The following is a 13164-nucleotide window of genomic DNA, read 5'->3' as shown; positions in this document are numbered from 1 at the left end:
GTATCGCGAGAGAGCCCCCCATTCTCCCTCCCACACGCCCCGCGGTGTCCGGCACCCCCTTCCACCGCAGCGCCCTAGCTGGCTGCGCGCGGGACCCGCCCGGTGGGGCTGACAGGGAAGGGTGGCGAGGTGACCTCAGCGGTTCCGCCGCTCCGGGAAGTCGCCTCGGCCCGCCCCCTCCAGCCCCCGCCCAGAGTTTCGCTCTCGGGGCGGGGCGAACGGCGGGCGGTGCCGGGCCGGCCAAGTTGGAGAGCGCCCCGCCCGGCGCCCTCCCGGTCCCCGCGCCCTCCCCGCCGGGGGACGCTGTCCGTAGCTCCGTGCGCGTCGGGCCTCACCGGGAGGGCGCGCAGCGCGGGCGGCGACTGGAGAGCAGCGCGGGCGGTGGAGGTGAGCTCGGGGACGGGCTCCCGGCTCCGCCTGCCCTGCCACCGGCCCGCTTCCCGCGGCCGCGCTGCCATAAATGGGGCCGGCGGCGGTGGCAGCAGCTGGAGGACTGGGCGGCAGCTGGAAGCTGCGCGGAGGCGCGGGGCGGAGGGGGCGGCCCGGCGACTCCGGCGTCGAGGGACCCGGCGGACGGGCGGGCGCCCCAGAGTGAAGTTCAGGGCCGGGGACTCACACAGGTTCGCGCCGGGGGCCCCTCAGAGCGCGCCCTGGGCCCCGCCCCCGCGGCGGTGTGGCTTCTATTTACTTTCGATCGAGTTTTTCCTGCTCGAGGCAGGTGCCCAGAGAGGCTCTGGGCTGGCGGTTGCGCGCGTCACTCCCGCGCGGCTCTTTCCGCGCCGCTTGCACCGGGAAAGAAGATCTTGTCGGGCTGCCCAGGAGCGACCGGTGGCTGCGGTGTCGCCAGGCGCGCTGACAGGCGTCCCGTTTGTGCCCAGGTGATGACGGCGGCAGCATGGAGTTCCCGGAGCACAGCGGCCGGCTGCTGGGCCGCCTGAGGCAGCAGCGCGAACTGGGCTTCCTGTGCGACTGCACCGTGCTGGTGGGCGACGCGCGCTTCCCTGCCCACCGCGCGGTGCTGGCAGCTTGCAGCGTTTACTTCCATCTCTTCTACAGGGACCTCCCGGCAGGCAACCGCGACACGGTGCGGCTCAACGGCGACATCGTGACGGCGCCCGCCTTTGGCCGTCTGCTGGACTTCATGTACGAGGGCCGCCTGGACCTGTGCAGCCTGCCTGTGGAAGACGTGCTGGCGGCAGCCAGCTACCTGCACATGTATGACATTGTAAAGGTCTGCAAGGGCAGGCTGAAGGAGAAGGACCGGGAGCTGGACCTGCAGACCCCTGCGCCTGGGGCAGAGCTTCCTGGCAGGCCACCATGTCCCCTGTCTGCATGGACCCCTGATGTCTGCCCAGCTGCCCAGAAGGCCAAGCTTCCTAGAGTAGGGATCAAAGCTGCAACTGGGCCTCCTCCTTGGCAGGCCCTAGGACAGTCAGAGGGGGCCCTGGACCTGTCCTTGAAGCCTGGCCCAAGACAGGAGCCAGTCCATCCACCCTTCATCCTACAGACACCCCTCCGCAGCCGGATGCAGCAAGGGGCCCAACCACTGGTGAAGGAGGAGCAGAATTCACTGCCTGAACAGGAAGATAGAAGTGTCCTTCAGAACCCCTGCATCCCGCCACAGCCAGCCAGCGTTCCTGCAGCCCGGGATCTGGCTGTGGACTTGGAGCCGCTGCCCATCCTTGGGGCAGGCAGCCAGGAGCTCGAGCAGGATGCTGAGCGGGTGGTGGGCATGGAGGAGCTGGGCCCTGGGGGGCATCTCTGCATCTGCCCACTGTGCTGCAAGCTGTTCCCCAGTGCCCATGCACTCCAGCTGCATCTCAGTGCTCACTTCCGTGAGCGGGATAGTGCCCGGGCCCGGTTCTCACCCGACAGCGCTGTGCCCACATGCACGCTCTGCAGCAAGACCTTCTCATGCACGTACACCCTGAAGAGGCATGAGCGGACACACTCGGGGGAGAAACCCTACACGTGTGTGCAGTGCGGCAAGAGCTTCCAGTACTCCCACAACCTGAGCCGGCATGCCGTGGTCCACACCCGCGAGAAGCCACACGCCTGCCGCTGGTGTGAGCGCCGTTTCACGCAGTCTGGGGACCTATACCGCCACATCCGCAAGTTCCACTGTGGCCTTGTCAAGTCCCTGCTGGTGTGATGCATCCCCTGGGGCCCTGAGGTCAGTGGGAGAAAAGGGGCAGGGCCCTTCCAGGTGGGACGGGGATGGAGTCAGAGTCTGGACAGGTGAGGCCCAAGGCTGCCGGCTCTGGAGCAGGCGGGTGGCTCATAGCCTTCCTCCTTCCAGGCGCCCACCGCCTCCACTCCCCTGCCCCTGTGGTTGCTCCCTGCAGTTGTGCCCCCACCAGACCCCTCCAGCCATGTCCCAGAGGTGTTGACTGGCACATGCTTGGGCCTGGGCTCCTTGGTGTGAGGCGGCTCAGGGGTCCTGTGTCTTGGTACTTTGAGACAACCCTCTGGCATGCTCAGGGGTGTCCTCGTGAGCCTGGTGCCATGGTAGGGGAATGACTTGTGTATCAGAAAGGTCAGTGAGTCCACAGCAGGGTGTTCAGAGGACAGGTCACTCCTGGGGAGTGCCAGCAGGGACTGCCTGGGTAGAGCTGGTATCCCAGGGGGTGAGCCCTACAGGGGCCCTGGGGCAGCCAGAGAGCCTACTAAAACTGAGTGTTATTGTCAGCTATTGGAGTTATTGTTACAGAGTGAATTTCAGAGCATGTGGCGCTGACCACACTGTAACTTTGGACAGAGAAAGTAGGAATTTTGAAATGGATTCTCTTTAGATCCAGAAAGAGCCTCCTACGACTACCAGATGTCTGCCAGAGGGAAGGAGGCCTGAGAACCACACAGGGTGCCTCCTCGAAGCCCTGGGGTGACGAGGGAGCTGACAGTGGCAGTCACTACAGGAGCCAAGCTCTGTGTGTTGGAGGTGCTGCTGGGATAAGGGTCGCTTTCCTCCGAGGGAAGGGTCTCCCCGGAGCTGTGGTTACTGAGCACATGGTCGACGGCTGCCCTGCTTCAGCAGGAACAGTGTTTGCAGAGCCCCCTTTCCCTGTGGGGCATGGCAGGAACGGCCGTCACGTGGAAGGGGAGGCAGGCGTCTTGTGGGCTGGAGCCATAGCACCCCCACCCGCCATGGCTGCTGGCCTTGAATGTGAAGGGCCACCCTTGCCCTATCCTCTGCCCTACCCCTGCATTTGCAGTTGTTCCGGGTTGAGCTGCTTCACCCACCTACTCACCAAGTGAATCTTGTGGCCAGAACCTCAAGGGTTGCAACAAGTAGGTGGGGCAGTGCCACAGTGACTCTGGCCTCAGGCCAGCAGGTGGCAGAGCTGCCGGACATCTGGCTTTCCCCAGACCACTGGGCTGCTTCTGCTGGGATTGGAAGTGGCCCGGAGTCTAGCTAAGTCTAAGTTATTGTTTCTTCTCCTGATAACACTTGATGTTGTATTTATTCGTCTGCCTGCTCTACAGTGAAATGACAGCTGGCCTTCTCAGAGGGTGGACAGATCATAGATCACCTCCCTGCAGGGTCTGGCCTCTCCTGGTGTGTCCGCTGCTGGCCTGGAGGCCAGTGCCTCTCAGTCATGCCATAGTCTCCCCGCACTGTGGGCTGGCTGCAGTCTGGAGAGAACTGGGGGACGAGGAACCAGCTTCTGATGATCTTGGCTCCCGCCACCAACCTCTAGAAGGGCTGGGGGACTTTGTGCTGTGCTGTGCCCATGACCTGGAGTTGCCGTGTGCATGGGCATGTGTGTGCATGCACATATGTGTGCATTTGGTAAGTCCAGTACCTGGCAGAGCTAGGTCTAGCCAGCAGCCCTGCCAATAATCAGCTGTTCCTCCACCAGAGCAGGAAAACGGCTGCCTTGCTGGTTTCCCTGAGAGCTCTCCTGGGGCAGGGAAGCCTGCCCTGAGTCACCAACACTGGAGTCCTTGTCCTCTGTGCAGTTACTGTGAAGCTGGTGTAAAGAGAAAGGGTGGGTTTGATCTGCAGCCGGCAGTCAGGTGATTTGCACGTGTACATACCCACATCTGAACCCTACTCATGTGCTACAGTGTGGACCAGGCACATGGAGCACTGGGTGAGGGGCCCAGGGCCAGCCCAGCCACCTGCCATGGGCACCCTGCTGCTCTGCCCCAGAGGGATGGGAGGGCACCCCTGCAGGACGGCTCTTCCTGCTGGGCGCTTGGCTGGGAGGTTTTGTTTGCAGGTCCCTGCCGTGGCCAGCGTGTGCCTGTCGTGGAGATGAGTGCTGTTTTCCGTTTTCATGACATCATGGTGTCACAGTGACAATGGAATAAAACCCAATGCAGGTGAACATGGCCATGATCATTTCTGGGGATGAGAAGGGCAGGAGGGATGGGCACTGGTGAGCTGGGCTGGGTGCCAATGGGTGGTGGGCACTCTGGGGGCTCTGTCCCAGATGCCACCGTGTGCTCCTATCTGGTGGGACACATGTCCTGCTGTCTTTCCCCAGGTTCGCTCCCGATTGAGGACGGGAGGCGGAGCTGGGCAGGGAGGGACTGGATATAGGCTGGGATGGTGGCATCAGGTGGGAAGCCAGGCCCCCCGAGGAAACCTGCAGATGCTGGCAGGTGGCTAGACAGGCCTCAGCCTTGGATCTGAGACCTCCTGCTTCTGGGCTCCAGGTCCTTCTCCCAACTCCCTGGCCCCCTCTTTCCCCAACCAGCCTTTGCTCTCCTGCCTCCCGAGTTATGACGCATTTGCACCTCCTCAGGGTGGGACTGCCTCAGAGGACAGGCCCCCAGGGATGGCTGGGCTGCTTGGCCCCTTGGGAGGCACTGAGCTCTGTGGAGCCTCGAGCCAGGCTGGCTCTGGGCTGGTGACTGGGTGGGCAGTCCCAGCACCTCCCACCCCACCAGGCGTTAAGCTGCCTACAAGAGTCCCTGAGTCCTCCCCATGGGCTTTGCCTCCCTTACTAAGCCCAGGGGAGGTGGAGCAGGGCGGCCTCCATATGTACTAGCTGTGGCCTGCCCAGACACTGGCTCTGCAGAGCAGCCCACTCTGTTTGGGAAAAGCCAGAATGGAGCCCAAGCTCTGGGCAGGGTGGGGGTCATGGCTTGTTAAAGGATCCCCAGAGGGCCAGCTGAGCTGGCACGAGAAGGGCCCACTCCCATGGCGTTCCCAGTTCTGACCCCAGATGCAAACCTTGCTCCTGGGAGGTGGCCTGCCCTGCTCTCTGCAACCCCCCGACACCCCCCATCTGGACCCAAGCCACTGTCCTGCAGGGAGGCCCTCTCATGTTCCCAGTTGGGCCGTGACTCAACCTAGGCCTTCCCAGGGGAGGTGGAGGAGGCATTTGCCATGAAACTGGGCAGGGAGGAGGCAGCCTCTGTCCCCTGGGGTGAGGGCTTCCCAGGGCCCCTCTGGCCTGCTCAGCTCTGCCAAGCCGAGCTCACACCCAGTCACCACCAGAGCCTTCTCCATAGCTGCTGTCCACTTCAGGGCAGTGTGGGCCTCCTAGCCCTTCCCTGGAGGCCATGCAGCCTGACCCGTTGGCTGGATGTAAACTGAGGCAGTGAAAGGGCCTAGCAGTGACCGTGGTGGCAAATTCAGGACTTCCCTTTCTTCCAGAAATGTGGGGGGTACAGGGACACAAAGCTGTCAAAGACCTGGGGCCTCCACTGAGACACTGCTCTGCAGGGCAGCAGGAACAAGGCCAGAGGAATGCAGAGGTGGCCTGTCAGGAGCCTCTGTGGGGATCACATAGAGACAGGCACCAGGCCGGGGCCGGACCAGGGCCAAGGTGCATCAGAGTAAGGAGTCACTGAACAGACGCAGCTTTGGGGTGAACCAGGGTGGCACGTGGCACAGCAATGGCTGCAGCCCTGGGAAGCCTGGCAGGTGTGCAGCAGGGAGCTCTGGGGGCCAACCCTTCCTTCTCCGCTTCCTCAGCCCCCGGCCCTGGGGTGGAGCTGAAGGGTGCTCCAAGTACATCTGGTCTCTGCCTTTTCCAATTCGTAAATGGCACCAAATCCTTCCCTGGCACAGGGTGGTTCTACAGACACCCAAGGAACCTAGAGCAAATACACAGGGTGCAGATATGGTTCCACACCTGACCCTAGGAAGCACTGTGGAGTGGACACCAAGCCCTCTGGACCTCTGCCCTGGTCTTCCATAGCATCTCTCCTCCCAAGTCAGTCCCACCTTCTCGTCACCAGTATGACCATCACCTCCACTTCCATGTCCTCTACCCCTGCCACCATCAGCTCCACCAGCATCATCAATACCTTCATCACATCCATTACCACCACCACCACCTCCATCCTATGACCTTCACCCCCATCACCTCCATCATGAATACCTTCACCTCCGTAACCACCACCACCACCTCTACCTTCACTTCCATTTTCACTACCACCACCATCACTTCCACCTTCTCCACTTCAACCTCCACCTCTATCACCTCCACCTCCATCACCTTTACCACTACCACCATCATCTCCATCACTACCAATACCTCCATCACCTCCACCTCCACAACCCCAACCTCAACCTCCATCATCTTCACTGCCACCACCATCACTACCTTCACTCCCATTTCTACCACCACCATCTCCACCACTACTTCCAACACCTCCACCACCACCACCACCTCAACCTTCACTTCCATAACTTTCACCACCACCACCATCACTTCTGCCTCCTCCATCACCTCCACCATCAATACCACCATCACCTCCACCCCTATCACCATCACTGTACCTTCACCACCACCACCTCCACCACTTCCATCACTTCCACCGTCACCTCTGCCAGCTCCATTACTACTTCCATCACTGCCAGTACATCTGCCGTCATCTCCACCCCCAGCACCATCACACTACCACCACCACCCACCTCTTCATCACCATACCTCCATCACCACCAGCACCATGACTGCCACCACCACCCATCATTACCACCACTGTCATCATCACCACCACTACCTCCACCTCAGGCCATAGCCCCCAGCTCTGTGGATGAGTCCCTGACTCTGGGCCAGCCTGCAAGCTAAGGGAGTTGTTTTGTGTATCTTCAAACTGGGGAGCAGCTGAAGAGAGGAGTGACCACCCTCCTCACCTTGTGGGGCCACAGGATTTGCACTCCCTCCGCCTTCAGGTTCCAGGAGTCTGTTCAGCAGCTCTGCACCTGTCCCTCGTGCCCCACCACCCCGTACTGAGCAAAGGAGGTCCTCAGCCCCGTGAAGCAGGCCTGTGCCTCCCCTTGTGGATAGCCACTGTCACCTCCTGGCACACACCTGGCAGGGGCCTGCTGATCGTGGCAGCTCCTGTGGCATGCAGGGCCACCTGTGTGTCCAGCCACCATGCTACTTCCTGTTTCCTGCCTCAGTGTCCTCACCTGTCAGCGGGGTCAATGGAGGGGGAATGCCTGTGAGCTCACAGGGCATGAAGGATGGCCCCTGCCCAGCGCCCTGCAGGCCTTCACAGGTCAGAGCGGGGCCCAGGCTGAGGAGATGGGCAGCAAGGCCCTCCCCGGGCGGTGGTCTCCTGGGTCTGCTCCGAGGGCTTGTGGAGGCTGCCATTGGAGGACTGTTGCTGCTGGCCTGCCTGGAGAGACCCACCCCTTAGGGAGTCGCTGGCTCCTGTCTCCCTCGCCCTCTCTCCTGCAGCTGTGGCAACGGCTGGGCGGCTGAGGCCGTCCCAGGCTCCAGGCTGGCAGTGGCAGAACACACTCCCGGGGAGCTGCCGGGGGCTGCTGGCTGGGGTGAGCAGAGGTGGCCCAGGGGCCTAGGGCCACCTGAGACCCCAGGTCATGGTGACAGGGCCTCAAGGCAGGCCCACGCACCCAGCTCTGGCCCAAGCCCCAGGTGACCCCTGAGAGACTCCGTGGACCTAGGCATCCAGGACTTGCCTTTCTGAACTAGACCCTAGAGCGAGGGTGCCCACTTCTCACCTGACCAGGGGCCACAGGCAGGGCGACCTGGACAGGCCCATGGCCCTGGAGGCTGGAGTCCGTCCTCGTGTTGGCAGGAGGGCTCCCACCGAGGCCTCGCCCGGCTTGCCAGGCTTGTTCCTTGGCACCCTGGCCTCCTGTTCTGACAAGGACCCCCGTCACATTGGATCAGTGCGGCCCATTTTACCTTGATCACCTCTCCAGGTCCCACTTCCAAACACAGCAGGGCGAGGTCGGCCGCAGAAGGCCAGCTCCAGCTCCCAGCAAGAGCCAGGCAGGAGAGGGCTCTGCCCTGCCACGGGAGCAGGGCCACTGGGTGCAGGTGTGTGGCTCGGGTCCCACAGACACCTCCCAGAGGAATGTACAGGTGGCTGATGAGCACGCAGGGGAAACAGTCACTGTCCCTGGTCACCAGGAAATGCAAATTAGGACCCCAAGGAGCGACCACTGCATGCAGCCCCCCCGGGGGTTGATGACAGCAGGGAACAGCACAGTATGGAGCTGGGGCGCCCCCTGCTGTGGGGGTCTCCAGGTGGCTCAGCCGCATTGGAAAGGGACCAGAAGTTGTTTCTGGGCGGGGGATCTGACCTCGAGCATCACCCTTGCTAGGCAAGTGCTCCACCACTGAGCCGCAGCCCAGCCCTTTGTCTCCTGCCTGGGTTCTCTCCCCCTGGCACCACCTCCACCCCCTCTGCGCCCCTGCCTTCAGGGGGGCACTGTGATGGGTTTTCTGTGGAGACTTCGATGTTTCTTTTCGAGAATAAAAGCAAATATCATCCCCCATCTTCACCCCTAAAAGGTAGTGTGCTGACGCGTCTCCACGCCTCGCCGGTCTCCCTTAGAGCACCTGCGCCCCCGGCACGCAGACCCTCCTCGGCCCTCCCTCTCTGTACCCCTGCACGGCGTGCTTCAGGGTGAGGGGTGCCCTGTGTGCTTCCAGGTCACATGGGCACTTCTAATTCCCCGGAGGGCACGGGCTGCCTCCCTCCAGGTCGCCCTCTCTCCACTTCCCCAGCACCCGCTCTCCTGCAACTTGCCAATGTTACCAAACTCACAGTTTTTTCAAAACCCGTGAGGCAAGAAACAGTAGCTGAGTGTCATCTCGATTGACACTTCTCTGATGATGAGACTCGATATCTTCTCCTCGGTGACTCCGCAGGGCCCTCTGCCCATTCTCCTGCTGGGTTTTCCTCTCCGACCTTACAGATCCACCGACTTCTAAGACACTTTGTGGTTTTTCTGATTTTACATTCTCATCTCTGATCCTTTGGTCAACAGCGGCAGAGGGTCCAGTGTGGCTCTGAGGTGGTGTCACTTGGATGAGCACGTCATCAGCATCTCTACGGGCTGACCATAGCCAGTCCCTCCACGCCCTCCACGCCCTCCCGCAGCCAGGCCCGGCTGGGCGTGAGGCTGGGCGGGGCTGGCGGTGGGCGTGCTTGCTCTGCTTTCTCTGTTCTCTTGGCTCCTTTCTTGCTGGGTTCTTAGTGACTCTAGAACCAGCTCCCCTGATCTGAAGGGAAGCGGCCCTCCTCTGAACCCAGTCAGGAATCCAGCCACACCTGCAGCCACTCCTGGTCTCACAGGGGCACATGGGGAAGTCTGGATGCTCCCCTCAGCTGGTTTCCTGCAAGTGAAGCCACAAGTGTGCTCGGCTTCTGGCTGAGCACCCCGACCCAGTGGCTCCTCCTTGGGTGAAGGATGTCCAGTCTCCTCCTTCCCATGGGATCCAGTCCCTGCATACCCTCTGTCCTCATCTCCTGGCTCAGGAGCTTGCCTGAGCCATCCCTCTCAAAGACCCAGAACATGCCCAGCCCCAGGGCCTTTGCACCTACTCACCCTTGGTATGGGGAGTAAGGAAGTTCCCTCCCAGCTCTTTCTACCAGGGCCTGGGGCCCTGGGGTTGGGGGTCTAGGGGAGGATTGTGGGACTGAGTGGGGCAGGAGCTTGGGGAGAAGGGGCCCATGACAGAGCTATGAGTTCCACTTTCTGTGCAGAGGCTCCAGATGGAAGGGCTTCTGCTCCTAGTACCAGGCGATTGTGCATAAGAACCCTTTCCTGGCAACCTCCTAGCTTGATTCACCTTTTGGTAGGGCTGACACAAGTGACTCCCTTGGATTTGGACAATTTCCCTCCTTGTCCTTGAGTATCCCACATCCATCCCATAGGTGGGTTGGGGTGGGCCGGTCCTGGTTCTGGTCTGATTGGATCCCGCACCAAAGGGGAAGTGACACTCACTTGAAGTCAATGTGAGAATGCTTTTTGCCACAGCAGCAAAGAGTCAGGGGAGGGGGTCTCCGGCCCCCCTTACCTGGAGCCACTGTTAAGTGGCTCTATGGATGACAGTGTCTCAGAACACCAAGCCAGACCATTCTGTCTGGAGCTGTACTTCTGCAGAGTTTCGACAGGAAGCAGTTACAGTTTTACAACAGCCAACAAGAATGAAGCAAGCTGGGTTGGCAAAGTAGATTTGGACCAAGAAACAGTTTCTAAACATTATTATCAATTTTTACCAAAGAGCTTTAAAGAGAGGCCCATTTGTTTGCAAAATGAGTATAGTTTTATCAGAAAACTGTCTTAAGAGAGAGAGGGTAAAAAAAGACGCCTGTGAGTGGCAGGAGATGTAGAGTGACCAAGTCGAAGCCCAGAGGGCTGTTCTCAGCTCCCAAGGAGCTGGGATCTTTGTAGCAGACAGTAATGAAATGTCAGAATTAGGGCTGGTAGCATGTGAAACAACGAATCTCTAAGGGCTTCATCCAACTGTGGAACATATATTAATAATGTGCTTATATAAATATAGATCTCATACACGTCTTTTGAATTTGAAATCTCAAAGTTGATTCTAGACCAAAAAGACTTCATTTTAGAGTTTATCAAGCATATCAAAGGACTGGGGGTGTGGCTCAGTGGTAGAGCCCTTGCCTAGTGTGTGCAAGGCCCTGGGTTTGACCACCATTGTGGGGGGAAGTATATATGTATATTCTACATATCTCGAAGCTCTAAAACATTTAGCTAAATAGGATCATTATGAAATAAGAGCAAGGTGATAAAACAAAATATTTTAAGGCAGATGATAGAATCTTTGCTTTTTAGGCAAGTCACCTAAACAGTGAAACAGGGAAACCCACAGTCCCCTGCTAAAAGCAGATGGGCGTCCAGAGCCATCCTGACTAGTGGTGGGGCCGGTTCTCCCTGGCCTCTGTGGCTGTGTGCAGGCGCTGGCCTCAGGGCCCCTGCTGAGTAGCAGGGTCTGGCTTGCCTCTGGCACCCCAGTGGGCCATGTGTCCGTGGTACCTGAGCTCCTCCAGCGTCTCCTTGCTCTGGACGGAGCTGCCCAGGCTGGCTTCACCAACCCCCAGTCGTACAGAGCTTTATTCGGAAGCACACTGCTGCTGTTTCAAACACGCCTCTCTGGTGCATCTGAAGCTAGCCCGACCCTTCCCTCAATACGGCCTGTTCAGGGGTCGAGGAGAACCAGGTTCTCAGGCGCTGCCTCCTGAGTCCATCTGAAGACGGACTCTTAGGTGGAGGGGAAAGTGGGCTCCCAGGAAACGTGGCCTGGCTTCTCCTGCACCCCCAGACAGCTCTGGCCGGGTGCAGCCAGCACCACCCAGCAACTTCTGATCAGGAGTAGGTGGCCGAGAGCTCAGACCTTCCTTTCTTTGTGGAAAAGCTGGCAAAATGTCTCCGTGTTCCTAAACTGTCAACTCTTAAATCAGTCAGACTCTCCTGCCACCTGCCACCCTGTACACCCTGTAGCACATCCTCCGTGTTTAACCTTTTCTCAGTTACTTTTATCCAGTTACAAAGCATTAAATGACACCAAGGCAGCCCTGACTGTGCTGTTTTTATGTCTTCCTGTCCCATCCTTTAAAAATCAAACAGTGCTGGCGTGGAGGACGCGGGCTTGGTAAAGCACCTGCCCAGGCATCTGCATCTTAGAATACTTGGATACCTGGGGACACAAGCACACCTCCCGCAAAGAGTGGCAGGTCACAGCCAGCGGCACCTCAGCTGCATGGACATCCTTGGCTGCATCCACTTGGCTTCAACTTTTAAAACGAAACAGAATCCACATCCCCGGACACCCCTGACCGTGCTGCTCTGCTTCTCAGCAGGTCTGCAAGGTCGAGGGCACTGACCAAGACTGAAGCATGCCTTCAGAGCCCTTCTGATCTGGGGAGAAGTGTCAGTGGCCACAGACACACGTCCTCTGACAGACAAGCCCAGCTTGGGCACACGGTAGCAAAGCACCTACTTCGTCCAAGCAAACAGGTGGGGGCAGAGATGCGACGGCAGTGCCACCCAATTGGTAGGGTTTTCACCCCTATGGCACCCAATGCAAAGGGCAGAGCCGGCAGAGGTTTTGATGGCCGATTTATGTATTTAAGTGCAGATCCAAGGCGTCGGCACGGGAGAGAGCGGTTGTTGGTCACCGGGCAGGATCCCGGCCGTGCCTCCAGCCCTCCACAGCCAGACGGCCCCCACAGCCTGAGTCACAGCCCTGGGGGGACTGCAGTCAGCGCTGGATCACCTCCACACTGTGCTCTAACAACCTCTGTGCAAGGTTTGAGATCTGGTGACAAATGGGAATGAGAAAAACTAGAAATCTCATCTTACACGTTTTAAAATATCTCTTTTTGTACTAAAGTTAAACGTTAGCCCAACATGAAAAGAGCTAGCATTAGCAATATTGTAATGTTGGCCACTTTGTGAACACTTCTAATACCAATAAATTCAGATGTCTTAGCTCTTCAGGACATATATAAACCTCTGTCCCATTTAGGTCTACCTTTTTTTCTTTTTTTCTTTTTTTTTTTTTTTGTGTGTGTGTGTGTGTTTTTGGTATAGGGGATTGAACTCAGCCATATCCCCAGCCTTATTTGTTTATTTATTTATTTGCTTACTTACTTACTTACTTTTTAAAATTGAAATAGTCTTCATTATTTTTGGAAATTTTCATTTTCTTTGTGAGACAGGCTCTCACTAAGCTGCTTAAGGTCTTGCTAAGTTGCTGAGGCTGGCCTTGAACTTGCCATCCTCCTGCCTCAGCCTCCTGAGTTGCTGAGATTGCAATACCACACCCATCTTATGTTCACAATTTTGTTCTTGGACCTCAACCATCTAACAGAGATAAATGTAATCCCAACCGGCAAGCAACGTAGGCAAACACATACGCTCAAAATTCAGAAAACACCTTTATTTATATTTTACCAAAAAAATTAAATGCATTC

General features: G+C 58.4%; 1 protein-coding gene across 3 annotated transcripts; it reads left to right on the top strand.

Annotated features, from left to right (window-relative positions):
- Positions 1–246: 246 nt before the first annotated feature.
- Positions 247–12383, top strand: Zbtb42 (zinc finger and BTB domain containing 42). 3 transcript variants are annotated; one of them, XM_026405568.2, is made up of 2 exons: positions 247–2173; positions 12327–12383. In XM_026405568.2, the coding sequence occupies exon 1, from the start codon at positions 896–898 to the stop codon at positions 2150–2152; it is 1257 nt and encodes a 418-aa protein (XP_026261353.2). In that variant the 5' UTR covers positions 247–895; the 3' UTR covers positions 2153–2173; positions 12327–12383. The 3 variants fall into 3 exon arrangements, with proteins under 3 accessions (XP_026261353.2, XP_026261351.2, XP_026261352.2); XM_026405566.2 differs by lacking the exon at positions 12327–12383 and having other exon boundaries at positions 247–387; positions 879–4320; XM_026405567.2 differs by lacking the exon at positions 12327–12383 and adding an exon at positions 2793–4320.
- The last annotated feature ends 781 nt before the right edge of the window (positions 12384–13164 follow it).

Source organism: Urocitellus parryii, chromosome 6, assembly GCF_045843805.1.
Source record: "Urocitellus parryii isolate mUroPar1 chromosome 6, mUroPar1.hap1, whole genome shotgun sequence".
Classification (NCBI taxonomy): Eukaryota; Metazoa; Chordata; class Mammalia; order Rodentia; family Sciuridae; genus Urocitellus; species Urocitellus parryii.
This window is presented reverse-complemented; position numbering and strand designations above follow the sequence as displayed.